This window comes from Drosophila gunungcola (assembly GCF_025200985.1).
Source record: "Drosophila gunungcola strain Sukarami chromosome 2L unlocalized genomic scaffold, Dgunungcola_SK_2 000007F, whole genome shotgun sequence".
Taxonomy (NCBI): domain Eukaryota; kingdom Metazoa; phylum Arthropoda; class Insecta; order Diptera; family Drosophilidae; genus Drosophila; species Drosophila gunungcola.
In genome coordinates this window covers 3,496,980-3,523,284 of record NW_026453162.1, presented here as the reverse complement: position 1 = coordinate 3,523,284, position 26,305 = coordinate 3,496,980, and the positions used below count along the sequence as shown (strand labels likewise).

Below are 26,305 nucleotides of genomic sequence, written 5' to 3'. Positions count from 1 at the left end.
ATAAGTCACTTCAATTTGGATGAGAGTCAGTAAATCAACCCCTATCAACATACCAACAACGCCGTGCCCCAGACCCAAAACACCGACCGTCCGACCGACCGACCGACCGACCGAGCTCCGATTGCGATTGCGATTTCGATAGCCAGTGCCAGCTGGGGAAACGCCATTGCGGAGTTGCCCATAACCACTGCCACTCGCACAGGCAGGGCCCATCCCAAGGCATAGGCATCAATAGATATGAGAAAGGTATATGTTCTTTCCACATATGCCTTGCTATATGTCGTGCAGTGACATCGGATGGTACTAAATTCCGACTGCCTGTAAGTTTATACATTTTGCTTTGCTTCAATCAATCAAAAGAGTTATATTTGTGCAAAAATTCAAAAAATTCACAAATTTTCAACATTTTATTGCCTTCTACGTTTTATTAAAATCTAATCTATTTTTTTCAAATACTTCCAAATCGAGCGACATTGTTGTGTATCCCAAAAACAAGTTCACAAAATCCATATATATCTCAGCAGGACATACTACATGCTCTAGCTTCTTATCAACAAAGTAATAAAATAAAATATATTTTTTTTTAAATCTCTGGCTTATTTTATAGTTTGTTTGTCTATATCATCTATATCATCTAAATTATATGTTTGCTTTAAACAATTTTAGAGAAGTAATTCAAAAAAACAAACAAACAGCGAACTCAAGCTAACTCAACCAGTCAAATGTACCCCAACTGTAGCGCCCTTTCGGCAGAAGAGATCCTGACTTTAGAACTAATAATCCGACAGCCTACAAGCGCCGGATTCCACCAGACAAAGAGCAAAAAACCTAGAAAAAAGGAGAGAAGCCAGGAGATCTCAACATCTCTGCCGATGAAGGCTATTTGCTAGCACAGGAGCAGTACAGCGGAAGGGAAGCGAGCGAAAAGGCAGCTGTGCGAGCGGGACAGCAGCAGCACATGCACATACCAATACATCCTCGGCTAGCTTTTCGTCATTCTTGACATTTTGTGGTGAATTGTCGAAAGCCACAGGACGTGTGCGCTAGTGTGCGTGCTGAGTCTCACTGCGCCGGCTGACGTGTGTGTGTGTGTGTGTGTGTGTGTGTGAGCGCTGAGGGGAGAAAAACAAAAATGGTGGACGGTAGGAAGTCCCCTCATTTGCTGTAATCGCATCAGTACGGAGACACTGAAAAAAGGGCGTTTTCCGGTTGGTTACCCGCCACTCCTCGCTCTCCTCCCGCGACTCTCTTTCTCTCTCTCTTTTGGGACTCCTTGCTGGTGTGTGTCCACCACGCTGCCGATTGTGGAATGGGTGGGTGGTGGACGGGTGGGTGGCTGGTCGGCTGCTTTTGGTCCACCATCGAGGGATGAAATGTAACATTTGGTAGCTTTTCGTAAATTTTCGACTTTCGTTTGGTTTCCTTTTTTTTTTTGTTTGTTTTTGTTCGTTTTGCTTTGCCCGGTTCTCGGTGCTCCGTTCTCCGTTCTCCGTTCTCGATTCTCTATTCTGGATTCTGCATTCTCGGCGCTCGCTGCTTTTCATTTTCCCGTCGCAGCTGTGTTTTTCGCTTTTCCGTTTGTGGCTTTGGGCGGGTGGTGGGATGTGGGTGGGGGTGGTTACTGCCTTTGGCTTGACTCGCCCTCCTGTCAAATTGACTGCAAAAAAGGACCTCTCCTTGGCAGCTTCACTTTCGTAATTGGCGGTCTGTTCGCTGCTGGCTCTGCCAGCCTTAGCTTCCCGTTTCATTCGCAGTTGGTCCGTCAGCCCAGGCGATCCGTTTCAGATTCCAGCGGCAGCGAATCGCGTCGGCATCTGGAAAAGTTGCACAGAATAGCAAGTGAAATTGTGCTACGGTGGTGCGAGGAGTTCTCAATAAGTCGTCTTAAAGTCAAACACAATTGCCAATTTAAAGTGCGCAGTGTGGAACGTAAACCTAAGCAAACTGGATACATTAGGGTTCAAATATTTCCATCAACGGAAAATGGGCACAGGTAAAGCGATGCGTCGGAATTTACAAATAAATTTTTCCGGCGGCTAGTGCTAAGTAGTTTAACAAGACAAAACAGCACACTTTGTTGGAGCATTATGCAATTTAAAGATTGAAGGAACCGGTAGTAGAAATTTGATGGTGCTATTAATTCTATTTCTAGTAGTTCTATTCAAATAAATATACTAGAGGAAGGTGGTAATAAATTTTCATGACAGTTAGGCCCCGTAGGGCAAATTTGAATACTTTTTTTGAACACTATACTTGGGACTTTAAATTGGCAAACAGTATTCCAAGACTCGACGAACGAATGAATAAAGTGCTTGTTACATTAAAATAATCTAATTCCTATGACCATCTTTAAATGTTTCAAGCATTATCCATCATGCAAGTAACACAATATAATATTTGACTTATAGTCATTTTATAGAACAAACAAAAACACCTCTTAATGAGGTAAAAAATTCGTGACGATCGCACCTTCAACATATAAAATACCTGATATCAAATTTTGTGACGAAAAATGAATAAGCATTTGATTAAAAAAATACACTTTTTAAATGTTTCCATTCGGACAGCTTCATCCAGGTATATTGCCCACACAAGCATTTTTATTTTAGCGTGACGAAATATTTAGCTATGTTTAGCGATTTCCTGCCCACCACAAAGAAAATTATTCTAGATCTCTAAAACAAGTCCTTAAAATTTTATAAAACTTACAAACGACAAGGAAAACTTTTGTATTTTTTAAATATACAAAAAAAAAGTATTTTTTGAATAAGGGAGCATCGGATCCTATCGACGCATATTTTAAATTAAATTTGAACTGTATTAAAAAGGGCAATATTTTACAAACCCAAGCTTAAAAACTGCACTTTAAAAAATTTTCTGTATGTCACTTTCAACGCCCAATCTCCCGAACAAATTAACTTTCCTAAAGTTTTGGTATGCAATACCTATTCATTTATTGATACCTTTCCAATGGTGTATTACTCGACACGATCAGCAGATTTTCAATTCGGCTATATATAGTAGTCTTCAATGCACATCGTTACTACATTTACTATCGTCCATAGTGATGTTACATTTTTATTTATGTGTATATAAAATGTGGCTTCCTGATTTTTTCATTCTTTCTTATTTCATTAAAAAAAATATCCTTTTTTTGGAATGTTATGCATTAAAATGATAAAAACAAAAGCTCTAGTTTATACAGCTATCATGCGATCGTACTGCAATTTTAAGGAGACCATGTTCGTCTATAAGGTGTACAAAGTCTGGTAGGTTTTACCACTAAATCAAACGCTTTTCTTCTTTCTTTCTTTAATGCTACAGCAATTTTTTTGCAATATATATACAATTATTTACAAATCCGTTTTGATAAAGAAACATGAAGTTTTTTGTCAGCGTAGGAACAAAATTAGATTAGTGAAGGAGAAATTTCCGACCGATAAAAGAGTTGATATAGCTATGACGGTCTGTCCGTTTCTACGCAATCTGGTCTATCAGTTTTAAAGCTATCTGCATGACGGATCGGAAGACTATATCATATGGCTCCCCTTGGATTAATTGGAGAAAAAAAAAAAAGTAACGAACCATATCGGACAAATATTTCATATGGCTTCCAAAGGAACAATCGAAAAAAAAGCATAAAAATATAACTTTGCTGTTTATAAATTTTTTTTGTTAGTTCTTCAACTTATAGTATTGGTTAATTATTCCAGAATTTTATATAGCTTCCATTAGAATGTATAAAAAATAATTAACAAAACGAAATTTATCTTCGCTTTTTTGACTTTTTTTCGTTTATACATAGTAATTGATTATAAGTCACAATTTCGCTTATAATTTAATTAAACTCGCAAAACGATATCACGTAACTGCCATAGAAACGATCAAATGACAATGATTTACAATTTCAAATTGATGAAATCCTCCAATGATCAACGCTTGATTTTTCGGTGCAGATGGACTCCATGATTCAAAATATGGCACTCAAAATGTTTTGCATTATAAAATTTTTTTTTTAAGTGTAAGTAACGTCTTTTACATGTTTCCATGTCATTTTTTTTAATCTCCAGTTCTGCTTAACCAATTTTGGTCATCGATAGTTTTTCCAGTGAAATAGATAATTCTTCAAGCCGAATTTTTATTACCCTTGCAGACTTTGTCGAAATTTCTAAAATTGCAAAATATCCTGAAAAACATCAAATTATAACCGATTTTACCCTTTTATTCCTATGGGAGCTTTAGGGTATAGACGTCTGATTGGTATTACCCTGCGCGAAATATCTTCAATTCGTGCAAGTTATGTACGATTGTTTCTATGGGAGCTATAGGATGTAGACGTCCGATCGCTTTTCAAACTTGATCTGCGTATACATGTTTTAGAACGACTGTAAAAGTTTCAGATCGCTAGCTTTAAAACTGAGCCCCGAAAATGGAAGGTTGAAATTTCCTTCTTTTCCTGGTTTTCTTATTACTTCAAGGGTATATAAACTTATACATTTATAAATTACCCTAATTTTAAGTTTGTTTTCTCTTAATTGTTGTATATTTTAAAATTCTGAAAATTTGATTTACACAAATTGTTATGTTCGACTAGGATTTTATATTTGCAGGGACAGCGTTTTTAAAAAACTAAACAAAAGCACAACATAGTGTCAGAAATTAGATTTACACAAATTTGTCTTGTGTGACTAGGGTTTTATATTTTTACGGGCAAAATGCTTACAGACAACACTTAAAGCATAAACACACAACACAGCGTAAGAAGCGTAGTGCTTGTCATACTTTGACGTACAATTAATTGTTCAGAATCTGTGTACTTAATTTCTAGTGGCTTATTTAAGTTCAGCCAAGTCAGGCCCCCGATTTAAGCTCTCCCTTATATTTGTGGATTTCCGTTTATTCCACTAGTTGTTCCTTTTTTTGTCTTCCTCCCAGGTAATCCCAAATTTTAAAATAAACTATTCTATAGCCCTGACGACGATATTGCAAAACTCTCACGTTTTGTCCACACCCTGTAAGCTTTTTGCCTATCTAAACATGTCCGAGATTTCCATAAAAATTCAGAAAGCATATTGTATATGGGTAATACCAAGAAAAAAGGGGTGCCAAAGTAGCAAGTGATGGCATAAATCAACAAAAATATGTAAAATCAACAATACCAAATTTTAAAAAAGAAAACAACGGACTGGAAAAGGTCTACGGCCAAAGGTGTCAATGGGCCTTCAGATTCCGATTCCGATGCAACCCCGAAAAAGCGGGCACGCCCGGCCACTCGAGAGGTGTTAACACGCTGCGGACAATTGGCGATGCGCAGGGTGTGAAAATTGGCAACACGCGCAGACCAAACTCCGACCCAAAACCAAAACCGCCTGAACTCCACCAGCGACAATATGTCAAATGTCACAGGAGAAAGGACCACAACAAAGGGCGAGCGTTTTATTTTGACAAGTGCCGAGTGTTGAACTTAATTTGCGAAGCGTGCCAGTCAAAGGGCTGCCCTTCCCCTCTCCTCCTGGCAATCATGTGGGGTGAGAAAGTGTGCGGGCCATTTTCACAAGCTAATCCGCGGCAAACACACTCGAAGCAGCGCCACAAAGTAGGCAACTTTTCTTAAGCATGACTCACTGTTTTTACTGAGGACGAAAGAACTCTAAGGACGAGGGCTTAGTGCTTAATAAAAGTTAAATATGGTTGCATGCGTTTATTTGTAAATGTTCTACATAAGGCTACAAGCTTGATCATTCTCTGTTATAACAGTATATAGAATTGAGTTTTATTTGGAATTAAATTAACGATTTTTTTTAGATTTATATCATTGCAATACTCAAAATGATGAATTTTTTAGATACATATAAATATAACTGACAAAAAAATTTAATGAGTATTTTTAAATAAATATTTTATTTATTCCTTTTTCAATTCTACGGCTATATAAAAAAAATTTGAATATCGTCACTACGCGAACTGCGTCCATAATAAAAACCGACTATTCTTGAGTAAATTGTAATGCAATATACCCTTAAATGTGGATGTGATGACAATTTTAAGTTTGTTTGTTTAGAGTTTGGCAACAAATATAAAAACGATTTTTTTTGAATTCCCAAAGTGTAATAAAGTTTCTTAAAAGTTAAATATAATAAATTATAATACTGCATTTTCAAGCGGTGCAGTCGTGTAAATAGGTAAGATGCCCTGAATTTGATCGGAATGAATGAATTAAAACCCTGCGTTTAATTTTCATAACTTTTACCTGACCTCGAGCCGACAAAGAAACACTCTAAAGAACTGAAAAGGAGGCAATAAGGAAAATCATCTTTAGATAAATGATTACCTTGCAAATGAAAATGAAAATTTACTTGTTGGTAATTTTTGACTGTTCAAGGTCTTACATGAAATTTTAAGGCTGTCGCTGACTTGAAAATCAAACGCATGGCCATAAATAGCTTATTTATTGCAATACACTTTTGAAGAATCAACTTTCTAAAAATTAGTCCATCTACCTTAAAATTCGATGTGTTACAAATTTCAGCGGTCTAATGACTTGCACATTACTTTTTAGGAAATCTTCTGGTTTCGGAAAATCATGTTACTTTTTTGTTCTTAATAGCTAAAACAGTAATTTAATAATAATGAGGAACGTAGCTTCAACTATTCGGAAAGTCATGTGATTTTTTTATAGTGGTCAAAAAAGTAATTTAATAATGTAATTATTTACAAAATTAATGTTAAATATAAGGTACATTATGTTGTAGCGATTTGATACTTCAGTGCAAAAAGTCAACTAGTTTAAGACCCAACCAGTTAGATTTTAACAATTATTTTGTATTATGTTACATTAAAATTGTTGTTGGTTTTTCTTGCAAATAGAAAAGTAGGCAAAAAAGATGTACGATATGTACAGTTTTTGATCGTCGGCTTTCGCGATAATTTATAATTTATATTAATTAATACAGTTTATTTATCATTTTCTGTTTTCTATTGTTCCTATAAAATCAAATTTACGACAGGGCATGTCTAAATAACGTTGATTGATTAAATTCACTGCAATTAGTGAATTAAATTAGAACGCTTGAAGTGGTGTCTTTAAGTTTAAACTAAGTTACCTATCACTATATTAAGTCATTTTTTATGTCAACATTGCCTAAAATTTGAGTATTGTTTTGGACATATATTTAGGCCTTCATAGTCTTGACCATAGTCCACCTTAATGAAAATGATTTAAGGGTTTCATTACCTTAAGCCAAATTTTAGACAGTATTACCTTTTTTAAGAACATTTTTTTGCGTTTCAAGACCATATTTCTTCTGGGTGTATAATCGTCATGACATATGTCTGAAAGAATCATGATTATAAATTTGAAATAATAATTTTATAGAATATAATATAATATCATAAAGCTTCCATGAGAACTATCGGAAAAAATGTAACGTATTATAAATCTAATATAATAAATTTTAGAAACTTGTTATATTATTATATATCTCAATTAAAACTCAATTCTACCTACTGCAATGCGCAAAAAAATATAGTAATGGTTTAATAATTCAGATTTATACTTTTAATTTTATTCGAATCAGAAACCGACATCATATAGCTGTCACAAAAACGATTGATTTAAAAAAACCAAAGTTATAATTTTTTTTATTTATTTTTATGATTGTTCTTATGGGAGCTATATGCTATAGTCGTCCGATTTTGATGAAATTTAAAACGTAATTCTGAAATATTAAACCATTACTATATCTCAAAGCACTAAAAAAAAATTAAAAAACACCACTATAATACCCTCTGCAAGGGTATAAAAATTAAGTTGAAAATCATTATAGCTTCAATTTTTTTTAAACATAAGCATATAAATGGAAATTTAGATGTTTTAAAAAATATTTAATTCTATGCAATAGCTGCAAGGGTTTATAAGCTACGGCTTGCCGAAGTTTCCTCCCATTTTTGATTTATAACATTTTCCTCCCCTAATTGGTGATGCACTCTTGCCCAGGCAGCGCTAACTGCTTTCAAATGAGAAAAGTGACCATATTCGTTGCTTAAAAACTTTCGAAAACGATTTTTTTAAAACATGTGTTGCATACCAAAATTTAAGGAATCTCAAGGGCTAGAAAACAAATATCGTTAGAGCCGTATTTAAATTATTTGTAAAAGCGTAAAATATAAAAAAAGTGTTAAATATAAAAAAAAATAATTTTAAAACTAATGTATTAAGACCAATTATATAGCACTTTTCAGTAGCTTTACTAGTTTGGACGTTATGGGCGTGCAAAGTTCACCTATTTCTATCCGATTTTCCGCTAAACAAGCTAGATTTTCAAAAATTCGTAGAACAAACTTCTATTGTAACGACCTGCCCAGCATTAGAAAAATTATTCCATGATTCTATAACAAGTGCTTCAAATTTTATGAGACCGACAAACAGCCTAAATAATATTTTTTTGAATAACTTTTTAACGGAGCACCGGACCCAAACAAATTGGGTGTCCGTTCAAAAAATTTCAAATTTTAAACTGTGCTAAGCAAGTTGAGTATTTTACCAAAACCGAGCCCAAAAGTTCAAATTTTTTCTCCTGAACCAATTCATTTTCCTAAAGTAATTCTTTTTCTTTTAGCTAAAAATGCTAGTTTTGGTATTGAACAAAATTTATTCCTCAAAAATTCTTATGTGCATCGAGAAGTGATAAAATTATAAAATTCTCTTTTTGATTTTGTAACCTTTGTAACTTTCGTAAAATAGTTTAGTTTTTTAATAGAATCTTTTAGGATATATTTACAGAAAGACGTATCGGTTTTCTTAGGGCACATTTCTTAGGTAATATCAATAAATCCCAAGCAAAAATGGTATTTTAACCGAATCTCAAAGTTGATTTATTGGAAAAGATAATTGAAAATTTGATCCAGTCATTTTGAAATAACTATATTTCTCCTTTTAATTTTTAGCGGGCGACCGCCTGTTGGATATTCCTTGCAAGGTGTGTGGCGATCGGAGCTCCGGCAAGCACTATGGAATCTACAGTTGCGATGGTGAGTCCTAGAGACGGTTACAACAACTTCAGTGTAAGCTCAGCTAATCCCTTCCTTCAGGCTGCTCGGGCTTTTTCAAGCGGAGCATCCATCGAAATCGCATTTACACCTGTAAGGCTACCGGCGATCTCAAAGGCCGGTGTCCTGTGGACAAGACCCATCGCAATCAGTGCCGCGCTTGTCGCCTGGCCAAATGCTTTCAGTCGGCCATGAACAAGGATGGTAAGTAACACCCTGGCATCACCCCACGTTTCGCACGATTCCCCACTTAGCTCCGCCGTTGATTCCTGGCCCACAAGTATTGTTTTGCTTTCCAAACGTATTTAATTATGCAGCAAATTAGCTGAAGAAGCCTGTCTTCGCAAAGGTTTTTGGGCATAAATTACATCAAACTCGGAAACCGAAATGCCGCCGGCTCTTTCCTTCTTTCCTGCCTCTTCTGCAATTGTGGCCAGACTCGGTAAAATACCATTTGAGTTTGGCAGAATTTGTCATTAAGCTGATTATAAATTATGCGAGCCTCAATCCTGTGGCCTTGCATCGGGGGGCAAAGGGCTTAATGGGGCAAAGTGTTAAACCTGATTTTGGCAAGCTACACCAAGACTTTTTATATTTCATAAGGGAAAAGTGGCAAAGTGAATGTCTTGCGCAATTGTTTTTCAACTTTCGTTAAATTTGAACACTTTAAAGAGATAAATTGAACAACAAACAGAAAGAACAAGAAAAGGAAGGAAAGTGGGACTTAAAAAAACTATACAACATTTTTATTTTTATTTGTCAAACCTCAAGGCAACTTATTTTTTATATAAAATAATTGTAGCCCTTTTTGGGTTTTTAAACTTTAAAATTGAATATAACATAAAAATAGCAATAACAAATTTATATCTTAGTATTTTGTTGACTTTGTTAAAGTTCCACTGTGAATAACAAGCAATAAAATTAAATTTGGTTTTTATGCGTTTAATTTTAAAGATGACCTTTTGGTTTCATTATTGAATGACGGGCTCTAGCATCTCTACTAAGCATCGAATTCCATAATGCATGGGAAAGTTAAAAAATCCTATTAATAGTAAATCATGGACTCATGATTTAAAGGCAAGAAATAATTCAATAGTCGAATTTCAAACTAAAACATTTCCTCACAAATACTAAACAAGAAGGAAAGCAAACTTCGGCAAGCCGAAGTTCATATACCCTTGCAGCTATTGCATTAATTAAATACTTTTGAAAACACTTAAATTATGATTTACTTGAGTATGTGCTAAAAAAAAACATTGAAACTATGATGATTTGCAGCTCAATTATTAGATAGTTATTTTATATATTTTTATTATTTCTATGGGAGCTATATGCTATAGACGTCCGATTTTGATAAAATTTATACCATAATTCTGAAATAATTAAACATTGCTATATGTCGAAGAACTAAACAAAAAATTAAAAAACAGAAAAGTTATAATTTTTTTTCATTTATTTTGCCGATTGTTCCTATGGGAGCTATAAGCTATAGTCGTCCGATTTGGATGAAATTAAAACCGTAATTCTGAAATATTAAACCATTACTATATCTCGAAGAACTAAACAAAAAATTAAAAAACAGCAAAGTTATAATTTTTTTTCATTTATTTTTCCGATTGTTCCTATGGGAGCTATATGCTATAGTCGTCCGATCCGGCTCGTTCCGACTTATATACTACCTGCAATAGAAAGACAACTTTTGGGAAAGTTTCATGCAGATAGCTTTAAAACTGAGAGACTAGTTTGCATATAAACGGACGGACAGACGGACAGACGGACGGACAGACGGACATGGCTAGATCGACTCGACTAGTGATGCTGATCAAGAATATATATACTTTATAGGGTCGGAAACGTCTACTTCACTGCGTTGCAAACTTCTGACTGAAATTATAATACCCTCTGCAAGGGTATAAAAAATGGTTGCATAAAAATACTTTATGTGTCATTTTTTAAATCACGAAGGCCAATTTTACCTGAACAACCAGGTTTTATCTCTAGAGAAAATTGTAGATTTCCATACATGAGCCCCATTTGAAAATATGATTTTTCGAATAAAATAATCACCGATAGGAATGCTTCGAAGTTAAACACGATGGGAATGTGTTTTTTTAATAAATCCAATTGTTTTTTATATCCATTTTAAAATGCAACTTTTTTGAGAGTCACCATGTATATATATATGTAATATTCAATATATATATAATATTCAAACTATTTTAAAAGCTATTGCATTACTTAATTTTTCAAGTTGTGTTTAGAATGATCTAAAGTCGTTCATAGTTTTTTGATTTAAGGTCTCGTTCGGAAAGAATGCGTTTTAATAGACAGCAATTTTATTTCTGAATTTTATTCTCCTCAAAGGCTTACAGTAAACAAAAAACAAAATTTGCATCCAGCTCAGTCTACAGAATACAGCTAATTCCCCACCCGTTCCGTAATCGGCAGTCGGATAGCCACAACCAAAACGAATACACAGCTCTATGCAACAATGCCAGCTTTAAAGCTCTTAAGCCAACATTAAATGTAGCATAAAAACACATAATAGCGACAAACGTTCTTGGTATCAACTGTTGGGCGGGGTGCGGACTTTAGCCCACTACATCCAGGAGCCAAACTCATCTCATGGATGTCGGTTTCGAATTCAGTATTCAGTAGTCGGTATTCAGAAGCTACCATTGATGGGTTCGCTGCACAGAAGAGCCTGGACAGGAGCAAAGGACAAGAGCAGCGTGAGAATCGTTGCAGATTTTGCCACACGCAGGCCACCTTTTTGGGGTGGAGAGCTGGGGCGTGAGGGTCGATTGACAATGTGCACTTAATAGCGGATTACACGCATTATCCTCTCGCTGAAAATGCGACTAAAATGTATTGACAATCAAGTGATGAAGCCCAAAGCTCGAACTTAGACGTCAGTCAAACCAAGGGTTTCCCCGCGATGATGGCTTGTAGACCGAAATGATGCGACTAGGAAGGAAGGGTCCTTTGACAGCTAGCCACCACCCAATGGAAAACAATAGCGACGGACTAAAGCACCCCACAAGAAAAAGCACAATCGGAAAATAAAGAAAAGCAATGGTAGCCGACGATTAAATTCTCAAAATAGGGGTACAGTCTAGGTACGGATTTCTTTAATTCCGGTGCAGAGAATTCCAACTAGGAAAATGAATGATTCGATTTAGATAAATGCAGTACCTTCAACATTTAAGGAAATGTAATATGGACCAACTTTTAATCAAATTCGCAATGAAAAAAAGGCTTCACAGAAACAAATAACATTATCATGTGTGCACAGAAATCTGTTACTTCATCGCAAATCAGAAACCTCTTAGTTTATCGCTATTTCTATTTCAAACTAACTTAATAACTAACGTTTAACCAAATTTAATCTGAAAAACATACAAAAATTCCCCGATTCTGTGACACCGAAGAATTTTTGGGCACAAACTCATTCCATTCTCAGATCTTTTAAGAACTACAGTTAATATAATAAACCTTTATTCTTAAAGAGCGAGCTATGAAATTGGGGTTTGCCTCATTTTGTACATTTAGTACATTACGAACCCAAAGTCTAAAATGAAGTGTACATTACGGAGAATAAACTCGTCCCACCTCCGCTTCAGGCCTGCTTTCCAAATGATCATCGCTGTGATAAAAGACTAAGTTTTCGTATGTTTAAACCTTCCCAGTCCAAGTCACTGAGAAAATGCCGGGAACCAGAAAAACATCGCTTCAATAGCAGGAATGTAAGCGTGCTACGAGATGTACATGTTCCCCACATTCCTTGCGATATTTTCTTAGTTTGCCGCTACAAAGCCTCATGTTAGGCTGCCTTTTTGGGGTTTTTCTTGGCTGGTTGCCGTAAATAAACAACAAACACACATGGACGCCAAGCAATTCACACATCCTTCACACACCTCACCCTATTTGAGCCCCCAGAAAAATGGTCCGCCCTAACGCCATTGTAGTATCCCCAGACAAAATGCTTTTCTTGTTTAGAGCAGAAAGCAAAAAAGCCACAAAAACCGTTCAGGGCACGTTTGTGTTACATTTTTGTGGGTCTGGGTTCGATGGGGCTATGCAAGTAGTAAAGTTGTTGGGCCCGCTGGAATTGATGACAGTGGTGGGGATTGTGGCTAGCCATTCTCAGCTTGTCTTCCCTTCAGTTTTTGCCTGCTTGGACTGATTTTGGTATTGCGAATCCCAGCAGCGAATAAAGTTAATTGGAAAGGTGTAGAGCTCTCGCAGCTTCTTAAAAGGTTACTTAAAAAAAAATGAGAAATAAATAAAATAAAATAAATTTATTTTCATACCCTTGCAGAGGGTATTATTTCCGACCCTATAAAGTATATATATATAAATATATTGATTAGCATCACGAGAAGAGTCGATCTGGCCATGTCCGTCTGTCCGTCCGTTTCTACGCAAACTACAATAGTCCCTCGGTTTTAAAGCTATCTGCATGAAACTTTCACAAAAGTTGTCTTCCTGTTGCAGGTAGAACATAGGACGGAATGAGCTGAATCGGACTAGATCGGAAAAAAAATAAAAAAATTATGTTTTTGAGATATACGCTTTCAATCGGACGACTACAGCATGAAGCTTCCATAGGAACAATAGATAAACAAAATGAAAACAATGATAACTTTATTGTTTTTGAATTTCCCATGGAAACAATCGGAATATTACAAATAAGAAACTTTAAAAAAAATCTTGACTTCTTTATTTAAATCCTTTTTCATAATTTCTTTTGGATATAGTAATGGTTTAATAGTTCAGAATTACGCTTTTAATTTTATTCAAATCGGAAAACGATATCATAAAGCTGCCAAGTCTTAGAAATATTAGAGAAGGCTGTTTATATTGGCTAGTCGGCCACCCATATAGAAAAAAAACTCAGAGATTGTAAGATCACACGACCGTAGTTTTGCCTTTAAAAATTTTTATATATGAAATTATTTTCATGGTGGGCAGCATAATCCAGCTAGCAAATTGGAACTGTACCACCATATGCATATAAAAATAGTACTTAGAACGTTGTATGTTTTGCAGTGTGCGGACAAACAAATGGCCTTTTTGATCAAATTCAAGGGACGTAAATGCAGCGAGATATTGTATATATATATATTGTGTACTGTATGTCCCTAAATTCATTCTGCCGCTTTTAAAATAAGTCACGTAGTAGTATTATTACAAAAATGGCCTTTTACAAAACCATGTAGTGTGGTAGTCTAGGCGTTTTGAATGAGTCATGTTCTGGCGGATCGTCCTCGTATTCAATTATCAGATGGGAGCAATTTCCTTAGTGTAACGGGTTGCAGTGTTAGTGGAAGGATAAATTTTTAAATGTTTTCAAATAAAAAAGCATTTTGTGTATAGTATATAAAAAAGTTTCTTTCAAAAATGTTTCCTTATCAAATTTTCTAAATCGATTGGTAGCAATACTTAATACTTAGAACTGTCCTTGCATACAAAAAACCAACAGACGATTTATAGAGGGTGTGTCTTTTCAACGCAAGATCTAACGAAGAGTTGACCAAGGTGGGCACCCTGGATATTTATTGCAGAATTAAAAATTTGTAAAGGCGGTAGGCTCCTCATGTATTGTTTACAACCAACTTGGTGTTAGCTTTGTCTTTGTCCCAATGACAGAATGTTTAAGACTTTTAAGACTTAAAACTCAAGCAAAACCAAAATGTTTGATATCCTGTAAAACCAAAAAAGATTGATTATCTCATCCCTCTGCGACAAAATGGCAATATGACGGTTTTCAGCTGACCAATCAGCTTGTCCCTCGCACTTTAGAACTGACAAATAAGTTATTATGGGAAAATATGACAGGCGTCGCACATTTCGCTGGCAAAGCTTTTTGCACTCACTCCTCCGTGCGGCTGACAGAATTACAAATGTTGGCTACTTTGTATGCTAATATCCTGGGGAGGGTACGAATCGGAGAATGGAGAAAAAACGACAAGAGCCCTCCTTACAAATTATGTTGCCACTTGTCACATTTAATGGTATTTGCATTTGTATACACCAAAGTGTCAGCATCATCAACACGCATACTGCACGTAGCGGGTGCCCCTCAACTCAACTCTCCCTTTCCAAGCCAGCAGACACTTCTTTACTTTCTTTTTCTTTCCCCAATATTTACGCAGCGGTTTAAGCGGATTTCTCATTTTGAGTGATTTGTGTCGCTTTGCGAGTCCTATTCTTAAGAAACGCTTTTCAGTTGAGGACTGTGAAGTGGGGCTGTCGTAATGATAGGGTCATTTTTCCCCCGAAAAGTGATATGTAATGATGCTTATAATGGCCAAGACCAATTTTGTAAATATTCCTAATTGAGACATTTTATAACGACAAATTAGAATGGATTAAAGTTCCTTTTAGAACATTAACTATAACAGCATTCTAATTTATGTTTGGGATTCTCCATTTGTTTATATATTTGGTTTATTAAAAAACGAGAGTGGAAGATAGCACATAAGCACAACGAATCGCTCGACTTTATCATATAGAAGCTTGCATATAAGATATACATAGTGCTGATTTGCAATTTTAGAATGACCGTTTTAATTTTATAAAAATCGAACAACAAAGTCCGAAAAATTCATGGCAAAATCAACACAGCTATATTGTTTAGGGGGCTAAAACCTTAACACGTTTTTCTTATAACGACATTTTTATAAATTGCTGACATCATAATTCAACAAAAAACTGACCGATCGGTTTCATATTATAACTGAGCATTCTTGAATGTGTTTTAAAATTGTCAATTTGGCACTGAAATAAATACCATTTTTTAACTCAAGAGATTATTTAGTTTTGTTAGTTTTTGATTTCAGCTGTTTTCGAAAATGCATTTTCGAGATAAACGCGGATAAAGTTTCATGTGCAGCTGAGTATCTGATAGTCAAAATCAATTTTAGATACGACCTTTCCGCTTTCAAAAAATATTTTTGAAATTGTAAACTTTTGAAACGGGCAAAAAAAATCGATTTTAAAACAACGTTACACTGGTATAGCCCATTAACGATATGCAAGGAAGCGGACAATCAGACAGGTAGACAAGCAGACCAGTAATGATTATTAAAAAAAAAACATTTCTATCGTTACATAATGATAGGAAGCATGGGTTAAATTTCTAATGTTTTCTTGTAAGTCTAAGCAATATTGGAAATAGGTTTGATTTTGTCCTTTGATTTATATTATGATGAATCCATTCACCTCATCTAGAATCCAAGTGTAACTTTAGCGCTTAACAAAGGCAACTTTCTCCTCCAATATTCCCCTCAGTTTCCGACGAGGATTAGACAAGGCAAGACATCAAGACAAACATCAGTAATAATCCCAAGCGGACGAGCAGAAACCTTTTCCGAGATCCAGCCAAGCATAAACTTATTGGAAAGGACTGCAAATTGGAAATGCTGTTAGTTTGTGTTGGTGCTGTGACTCGCACCTAGGAATGTACATTGAATGAGTATTCTTGCTTACTTCTGGGCTCTTAAGCTCGTTTGTCAACAGACTGTGGTTCCCCAGCCTGGCTTCGTTTTCGGGCCAAGTCTGGGGGACTGGCTCGTGACGGTGTCAATGTAAATTCTGGTTGTTGTTGATGTCTATTCCAGAGTCGACTTTTTGGCGCTGGCGCAAAAGGCAGACTCGGCTAATTTCATGACCACATTTTAACGTATTGATTTTTGCCGACGTGCATATAAATATAGGCATACGACAGGCCAACATAGCTAGGCATATACAGTATGTATATATTTAAATATATATATATATATGTATATGTACCCTTGTATAATTGTTGTACAGCTTTTAAGCCGCCAGGTTCGGTGGAGTTATCGTTGAACTCCCCCACCATATTACGTATACGCAATTTCATTTACACATGGCTGCAGGGCACAGAAAGCCATGGCTGAGAGACACGCCCACACATGCAAATTCACACGCACAGACACACATGCGCTGCGTGTTTTACTTAATTGACATTATAGCCTACTACGATATGTGCATACACTTTCGCCAGAGACTGTGCGACATGTAAATGCGCCTGGCTTGCACATGTCATAGACAGGGACCAACCAACACCAACGCCAACACCAACACCAACACCAACACCATCACCCACGCCTGCACTGCAGTGTGCGTGAGTGAGTCAAAAGTGTCAGTGTCAACATTAAAAGCGGATTTAAAATCACTTACCCACTGGGCGAGCACAACTCGAACGAGAGTCAGAGGCGGAAAAGCCGTTGGCCTCATCATGCACCGAGCCACTTTCCGCATGGAAAGGGGTGTAAAAGAAAGGGCTTTGCAGATGCAAAATGTTGCATAACACAACGAATTTACTCGTATATGCAATCTATTGATAATCGGTCGATTTAGCAATAATCAAGAAAGTGCTAAGCATAAAAAAGAGATAAATTTTAGTTAGCAATGAGTGCCTTGCGTTGAATTAAGTCTGATATTTGTTAGCTTTATTATAGTTTCGTATATAACCACAGTCCACCTATAGAACTCAGAACAGCAACTGCACTAAATCTCTTTTGGTTGAATGCGAATACCGTGTACTTCGCAAAAGGTTTTTATGAAATAAAACTACCTGGAAATTTGGGAGGACCATAAAAGTTTATTCAGAACAGCTCAAATTTAATGAATTCATGTATACTCTGCAACAGGTTTGGTTTTTTGGTTGTATATTTTAATGAGCAATTTACCAATTATTTTTTAATTTTATCGAGCATATAAGTTAACGAGCCATTAACTATAATACGAATATTGAAGAAGGTTCTGTTTATGGCTGAAATTGGTTAACCAAAACATATGTATATTGAAAACTACAATACCCGATCCCCAGCTAATCAAATTCAATATATCAACTATGCCACCTATAAAAGTCGGGATTTAGGTGGCGCCATCTGCCTGAAGATGTACATTAATGAAAATTACTTCTAAAATAATGAAAACTAGGTAAATTTGTGTATGAGTCGATTGAATTGACCGAATACACATATATAGCTTTACAACTGACCTCTAACCTCTACCAATTCTCAGATTGAGTGGTCTTGGCCACATTTTCAAATAAACTTGCGCTGAATGGTAATAACTAGAATCTGCAGGTTAAATTCCAAATCTGTAGCTTTTATTGTTTCGAAGATCTGGAAGTTTGTAGACCGTTTATAGACAGATCGTCACGACTTGTGATTCTGATATTGATTATAGAGTCGGAAAGGTCGGAAATTTTTAAAACTTTAACCTTTGCACTTTCACTGCATTTCCTCCTGGACCGATTATTAATTCTAAGAGTCTAGACCATAAAAATAAACACCATTATAATTCGATAACTTATTCTCTTTACTTGCTAGCAAAGTCCTTTTTCCTCATGAATATGAAATCTAATTAACACTTGACTTGTAAACTCTTACCAAAATCAAGGAGCTTCCCTTACTCCCCCCAATCCACGGTACCTCTTCCTGCGCCGTAGTTAAACACCTGGCGAGTCTCTCAGGCTTTTCTAAATTGTGGAACAAAAAGTTACGCCCGCTGGCGAAAAGAGAGAGCAAAAAATTACAACCTACAAATCTAATTAGCAACTCATTACGAGGATCACACCCTCCCCACAGACCACCACCGCCCCCGCAGGAAGGCGAAACAAATCGACAAAGAGAAACAGAGAAACAGAGATACAGAGCAAACATATTGACCGATTTGCTGAAGTTAATCAATTAATTAGGGTAGCGGAGAGGGAAGCGGGAAGCGGACCAGAAGTTCCGCCGGAGCAAAAGCAATTATGTCATGGGGTGCTAAGGTGCTGGGGGGGAAAAGCTGAGGTGGGGGGTGGGAGGCCCAGACAAAGGCGGGAATGTCCGGATGCCAGAATGGGCAAGGGAAAACGCGACGGAAAAATTAATGATAAGTGGCGGTGGAAAAGCGAGCTGCCAGGCAGCTGTTTCGTTCCCACAGCATGACACGACCACGACGACTTCACGACGATACCGCACGCAAAATCCCAAATGATGGTCATCATCGTCGAAGGAAACCCTGCCGCCCATAAGCTGAAAAGCGCAACGCGTGCCCCAGAAATCGAAATAAATAAATCTGCAAACGGTAATGAGCGGAGCCCTCGCTTCACATGCGGGGCCATCCACTCAGGACGCCACAACAGATAATGTCGTAACCAAAAATCAGCAAAGAGGAACATATCAGAATGCGATTGTTTGGCAGGCAAATTAAAAGTAAATAAGGCAACGTTTGCAAATTGTGAGGGGCGAGCAACACCGCATCACTCAAACCGAAACCGAAACCGAAACCGAAAATAAAATAAAATAAAAAGATATATAAACCGTGAAATTAGGAAAACACTTGAAGTGATTCGATGTGCTCCGGAATCGCGTAAGCAGGGGTGTTTGTGTAGACCCAGCCTTCTGATCCGGTCGGGGTTGCACGGACTAGTAACGGACTGCTTAATAGTCCATAATGGAAACATTATGTCGGCTCAGGGGCTGCTCGAGTACCCAGTCACCCAGGGTATTGTCGGACAAACAATGGAATATGAACTGAGCACTTGACGAGTAGTTATCCGTGGCCTGGGTGATCCATCCAACCTGGAATTTGCTTTACACAAGCTATAATTGTATAATTACATGTTGTTAAATAAAATAAAAACTCAAGTTCAAACTCGGAAATCGAGAACTAACCAACACACTTTGGTGTGTTAAAGTATTTTACGATTTTCATGGACGGAAAGGCTTTTAAAAAGAGTGTGAAGTTCACTTTAGCTTTTTCCGAAGTTCGAATGTTTATGACCATATCATATCTACAATAAACTAACAAATTACATTTAAAAATAAAGGCAAGTATAGTTTATATGTGAAAACAATGAAGTTTAGCCGATTTCCCATAAATTTTCCAATCGTTTAAGAGCAGAGTATTCCTCCAGATAAACGTTTATTACGTGGATCACGATGTCTACTACACAAATATTAAATAACATGTTACGCATTGTGGAAGAATTGAAATTGATTTGAAAAGCTTACTTCGTACTAAATCCTATTCGAGGATGGCGGACTGTTTATTAGCAGATTAAGCATTTTCTACTTAAATCAAGAGGGCTCATTCAAAATGCCTGCAGCTATTTTCCTGTGTTGTGTATAAAGCAGACACGACTTGTGCATTTACCATCTTCATAACTTTTCAGTAAGTAAATCAGTCGCTACTTTTTTACTCATCAACTTAGTTTGCTGCTTTTGTTTTGGTCGTCCTTCAGAGTAAGTTTTTTTTCAAGAAAAAATGGCATCGTCTCAAAGAAAAGTGGGATGCTTAAATCAAGAGAATGGAAAAATACAAATATTATAAGTTTTTCCTGCCATGACAGCTAATTTTGTTGCCTTTTTCACGCGTTTCTATGCTTGAAGAAGAAAGAGACGCTCGGAGTCACGGGCAAAGGGTTAACTTGAAGTTTGAGTTCCGCAGGGGGAATTTTCAACTTTTCTTTCGTATTTTGCTGAACCACAATTTTTAAGTCCCGCTAGAAAGTGGGACCTGAAGTTTGTTAAACCCGCAGCATAAAAATTTGATGAGTTTGGCGTTTTCTTTAATTGAAATTTGTGATCTTTTGAAAGCTTTGAGGACTTTTTTGTGCTGCAGATGGAAACTTTTTCTAGTTTTATTAAACGTGGAGCGGGAAGCAGCCAGAGTTGGGCGTCAAGGACTTCAAGTGACTGTAGTCATTTTCCAGCGAGACGCACTCACATATGCGATTAGCTGGGGATTAAAATGTCACCCCTTTTGCGCCGCGTCATGCAATCTACAAGATAGGCAACGCAGCTACAGATACATTTAATTACAAACAAATAAAAGTCATGACAGCCACACACACATGGTGAGCCCCTCAACCCCCATTTTCCCATTCAGGTTTAGCTGGAGGCATATGCAACAGTTCACACGCCCGAGGACAGTTCATCTATCCGCTACTCTGTATCTTTACAGCTCGTATCTTTGCATCTCTAGCATTCTAATAATCGGTTTATTGTTTCTTTCCTCCTGCCAAGTCCCTCACCTCTGCCCCAAATTGAGGAAAGACCAACCTTTGGGACCGTACCACAAAACCTTTTCCGAAAAGTTTTGAAAGGGAAACACAAAGAATGAGAGAAGAAAGCCAGGCGAGAGTATCTTTGAAATTAACTTTATTTATTTAAGTACTTAGAGGCAGATTATCGCAATTACACACTTGAACTGATTTTATGCAAACTAGATTGGCCTCTTGGATGCAATGATATTAAAACACAGAGAAGACTGTTAAAAATAAGTATGAACCTCTTGGAGTTTTAAGATCGAATACGCTCTTTTCCGTGTGCTTAAATGTTGGATTTTTCATCACTTTTTATTTAAATTGTATACCTAGATGTTCGCAATTGATTAGGGATCTCTTGCAAACAGAGCGCATATGTCCAGGCAAAATTTGGATGCGCCTAAAGGGGTTCATCGTTTAAAGATAGTTTTTTTCTTGTTTATTATACCCGATACTTGCATTCGATAAATAGTACGTAACAAGTAGAGGGAAGCCTTTCCGACCCTATATAGCCTTAATAAAATTAAAAGCGTAGTTCTGACTTAATAAACCATTTTTACAATTAATCGAAGTATATTTAATTCAATTGATAAACAGCGAAGTTGTATCTGGTAGCTATGTAATATAGTCGTCCGATTTAAGTAAAGTTAAAACCGTGATTCTGAAATATTAAACCATCAAAAGAATATATACTGTATAGCAGGAATTAAAACCGAAACAAATATCGGTGTCGGTTACAATTAAAAAAAATAGAACTATTTCGAGTACGGTTTAGGTTTTGGTAAAAAATGTGTATTTCAGTTTTGGTTACCAACTAAAACAACCGCTATTGTACCTGGTTCAAAAACAAAAAAAATATTTCTAACGTAATAATTAAATGCTATTGCTAAAAACTAAGGATTAGAGCGAATGAGATTTTTTCATGTAGAATGTGCTAAGTTCCTAGAAGCTTTGAATTTTTTTTACTTGTACTTATTAACTTATGAACGCGTAACAGCTTCATATAAAAAAAAACTAATATTATTTACTCATCGACACTTTCTTTACACTAAGTACAACTTAAATTTTGATTTTGTCAATCGTGTAAAATTTTCAGTGGGGATATGTTTTTGGTCGCGTAATTTTTGTGTGATTTTTCTTATCTTTTTTTATTTTCTTTTTTCTTTTCAATGATATGTGTTGTGAAAAAAATCCTGTAAAAGAAAAGCATTTGCAGGATCTCACATATTAAATGGTCAACAGTTAAGGATAACGGTTACGAAACCCGTTCTTCACAGCTTTGCAAACTTTTGTCTAAAACTATAATTATAATATAAATAAAGTCGAGGTTTTTTTGGCGAAAGAGCGTTTTAAATAAAATTTTTATTTAAGATACTTAAATGCCAATATAAAACGTGTATTTAAAATTGGCCATTACAACCTTATGCCCTTTAAAACAATAAATAAAATAAAAGAAGGAAAACGGAATTTAAGAACGTGTTAGACTTAACTCCATTGCAATTTCCGAAATTTTATAAATTTCCCAAGTCGATAGGTCTTGAACAAGACTTCTAAATGTTTTCAATAGTCGATTCCTCCTCTCTCCTCCCCAGCTGTTCAGCACGAGCGCGGTCCAAGGAAACCCAAGCTGCACCCGCAACTGCACCACCACCACCACCACGCCGCGGCCGCTGCGGCGGCAGCCCACCATGCAGCAGCCGCCCACCACCACCACCACCATCACCACCACGCCCACGCCCACGCGGCTGCCGCCCACCACGCTGCAGCAGCCGCGGCGGCCGCCGCTGGCCTGCACCACCACCACCATGCCGCCGGCCACCTGCCCGTCTCCCTGGTGACGAACGTCTCGGCCTCGTTCAACTACACCCAGCACATCTCCACCCATCCGCCCGCGGCCGCTGCTCCGCCAGGTGGAGGTGGCTTCCAGGGTCCAGTCCCCCCCAGTGGTCACCTGCACCACGGACACCAGGCCGCATCGTTCCAGCATCCTGGACACTCTGGACACTCCGGACACCCCGGACACTCGCTGCCGGCCCCGCACGCTACCGCCAGCTCGATCTCCAGCGGCGGATCCGGTGGGGGTGGTGGCGGCGGTCCCTCGCTGCCCTTCTCCTCGCACTTGCTGCACCACAACCTGATAGCCGAGGCTGCCAGCAAGCTGCCGGGAATCACGGCCACAGCCGTGGCGGCCGTGGTCTCCTCCACCACAACGCCTTACTCCCCGGCGGCTCAGGCTTCGCCGCCCAGCAGCAACAACAACAACAACAGCCACAGCCACAACCACTACTCGCCGTCGCCCAGCAACTCCATCCAGTCGATCTCGAGCATTGGATCGCGTAGCGTGGGCGGTCAGGAGGAGGGACTCAGCCTGGGCAGCGAGAGTCCGCGGGTGAACGTGGAGACGGAGACGCCTTCGCCCTCGGCCTCGCCGGCCTTGAGTGCCGGCAGCATTTCGCCGGCTCCCACGCTGACCACCTCCTCGGGATCCCCGCAGCCCCGCCAGATGTCCCGGCGCAGCCTGAGCGAGGCCACCACGCCCCCCAGCCACGCCTCCCTGCTGGTCCTCGCCAGCAACAACAACAATGGGGAGCACAAGCTGGCGAGCTACACATCCGGATCGCCGACGCCCACCACGCCCACGCCTCCGCCCCCGCCCCTGCGGCCGGGGGGAGGCACAGCCCGCCCCAGCTCGGCAGCGACCTCCAGCGGGTTCCTGGAGCTGCTGCTGAGCCCGGACAAGTGCCAGGAGCTCATCCAGTACCAGGTGCAGCACAACACGCTGCTCTTCCCGCAGCAGCTGCTGGACTCGCGCCTGCTCTCGTGGGAGATGCTGCAGGAGACGACGGCGCGCCTGCTCTTCATGGCGGTGCGCTGGGTCAAGTGCCTCATGCCCTTCCAGACGCTGTCCAAGAACGACCAGCACTTGCTGCTTCAGGTGAGGCCGGGTACCAACCCATTGGGCCACCCTTTGAGTATTGTAAAATTGATATTAAGAACCAGGAAAAACGCTTTAGTCGAGTTGCCAGACTATAAGAAACCCGTTACGCAGCCAACAAAACAAAATAAATATTCCCCCACAAAACAATTAAAGTTTAAGAGGCGCCATCTGTCGAACTGCATAGACAACACTACAAGCTAAGAGCCGGCAGTTCCCCCACCTATCAGCGATCACCGGCAGAGCAGCTGTTGATCAGTGGCCGAGCAGCGGCAGTGCGTTAGAGGAGAACTTAATAACTTTTAAATTAAAAGCTCAATTTTAAATATGTTTCTGCTAACCGATAGATATGAGCAAAACACACACGCAGAGTCCAGAGTGACGTTTTGAAATTTGAATTTGAGTTTGAATTTGCATTCCAAATTTTAAATCTTTTGCTTTTAAAGTTTCCGAGATCTCGACGTTCAAACAGACAGACAGACAGACATGCGGTCAGACAGACGAACATGGCTAGATCGACTCGGCTATTGATCCTGATCAATAATGTATATACTTTATAGGGTTATTGCGGTACTTCAATTTGTTTTTCGAGCCGCTTTACAATGTACCAGTTTTTAATCTTTTCGTTTATACGAATAGAAATTTACGCGTTTAAAAAATAACATAATTAGACCGCCACATTAAGACTTTATTTTTGCAAGCACCATGTACCTTACCTAGGTCGAGTCGTCTCATTCTCCAAATCAACAACAGTTACATTAACGATACGTTAGCTTTTTGTTAGTCTTACAAACTGAAATTAATTAATGCTACAATATTAAATAAAAAGAGGATGGAATGATATAGCAAATACCACTTTCTCTGTCTAACACATGGCGAATCTAAACATTTTCTATTAGCGGGACAAGGAAAAAAGATTTGGCAGCATCAGGGGTGAATTTATCTTCTAGAAACTTAATTTCTTAATAATTTCTGAAAAAATTGGATGCGTACCAACAAATCAACACAATTAGTTTACTCCTAGTGCATTATTGTTTTTTGATTCTTAAACTCTTGTTTTGTAGAATTTGAATTTAAGCTATCACATCCATTTCCCTTAAAATAAAATAAATTAGCTAAAACTAACTAGTGTTCTCTGTAATTAACGTATTTTTAGGAGTCTTGGAAGGAGCTCTTCCTGCTCAACCTGGCACAGTGGACTATTCCCCTGGACCTAACGCCCATCCTGGAGTCGCCACTCATCCGGGAGCGGGTGCTGCAGGACGAGGCCACGCAGACGGAGATGAAGACGATCCAGGAGATCCTGTGCCGCTTCCGGCAGATCACGCCCGACGGCAGCGAGGTGGGCTGCATGAAGGCCATCGCCCTGTTCGCCCCGGAGACCGCCGGCCTGTGCGACGTGCAGCCGGTGGAGATGCTGCAGGACCAGGCGCAGTGCATCCTGTCCGACCACGTGCGTCTGCGGTACCCCCGCCAGGCGACCCGCTTCGGAAGGCTGCTGCTCCTGCTGCCGTCGCTGCGAACCATCCGAGCCGCCACCATCGAGGCGCTCTTCTTCAAGGAGACCATCGGCAACGTGCCCATTGCACGGCTGCTGCGGGACATGTACACCATGGAGCCGGCCCAGGTGGACAAGTAATCCACCCGGATAGTAATCAAAATCGAGTCCCAATTCCCTAGCATCTAAGCGGCACCGGTCGCTGCCACCTGCGAAAATATTTGTATTCCAATGCGACCCAAAAAGTATTCAGATTCACTGCGGGGGAAAGTGGGCGAAAGGGAGGCAGTTCGCCAGTTTTCCGGGCAGCACCTGCAGATGCGGCCGTTCGCAGGGAGCCATGTAATATATATGTACAATCCGCGCTCCTTCATTGGCGCTCCGCGGCTTCCGTACTCCCAGCTTGATTTATCGCCAGCAATGCGTCGCGCTCGCTTTACTTTCATTTCGTTTTCTAACATTTTTATACTCCCTTCTTTTTCATCTTTTTCCACGGATTTTTCTTTTTGACTGCCGCCTGGGCGGCACTCGTTATTTATCTTTCATTCGACGTTATATCGTCGCTTTTCTAAAAATCCCCCATGTTATTTCAACCTGGCAAGGACCTCCATATCCAATCCCATTCCCATTCACATGCCCTTGCTTACAAATCACTCCCCTTTCTGCGGTTCCGAAATCGTTGTTGCTCGAGTGTTGACCTTTTACACGTTTTGGCTTTGGAATACCCTTTATTATAGGAATTATAATTTAA

The 26,305-nt window shown here is 38.7% G+C and overlaps 1 protein-coding gene and 1 long non-coding RNA gene across 4 annotated transcripts; one reads left to right on the top strand and one right to left on the bottom strand.

The window, feature by feature from the left end:
* Positions 1-602: 602 nt before the first annotated feature.
* On the bottom strand, positions 603-16,700 carry LOC128253192 (uncharacterized). 2 transcript variants are annotated; one of them, XR_008267397.1, is made up of 3 exons: positions 16,520-16,700; positions 16,276-16,459; positions 603-1,814 (listed from the first exon to the last, which is right to left on the bottom strand). It is a non-coding gene; the product is annotated as an uncharacterized LOC128253192 (long non-coding RNA). The 2 variants fall into 2 exon arrangements; XR_008267396.1 differs by having other exon boundaries at positions 16,543-16,700.
* Positions 1,862-26,305, top strand: LOC128253133 (protein dissatisfaction). 2 transcript variants are annotated; one of them, XM_052981309.1, is made up of 5 exons: positions 1,862-1,993; positions 8,947-9,030; positions 9,091-9,252; positions 22,714-24,056; positions 25,213-26,305. In XM_052981309.1, the coding sequence occupies exons 1-5, from the start codon at positions 1,984-1,986 to the stop codon at positions 25,693-25,695; spliced, it is 2,082 nt and encodes a 693-aa protein (XP_052837269.1). In that variant the 5' UTR covers positions 1,862-1,983; the 3' UTR covers positions 25,696-26,305. The 2 variants fall into 2 exon arrangements, with proteins under 2 accessions (XP_052837269.1, XP_052837270.1); XM_052981310.1 differs by lacking the exons at positions 1,862-1,993; positions 8,947-9,030 and having other exon boundaries at positions 9,166-9,252; positions 22,689-24,056.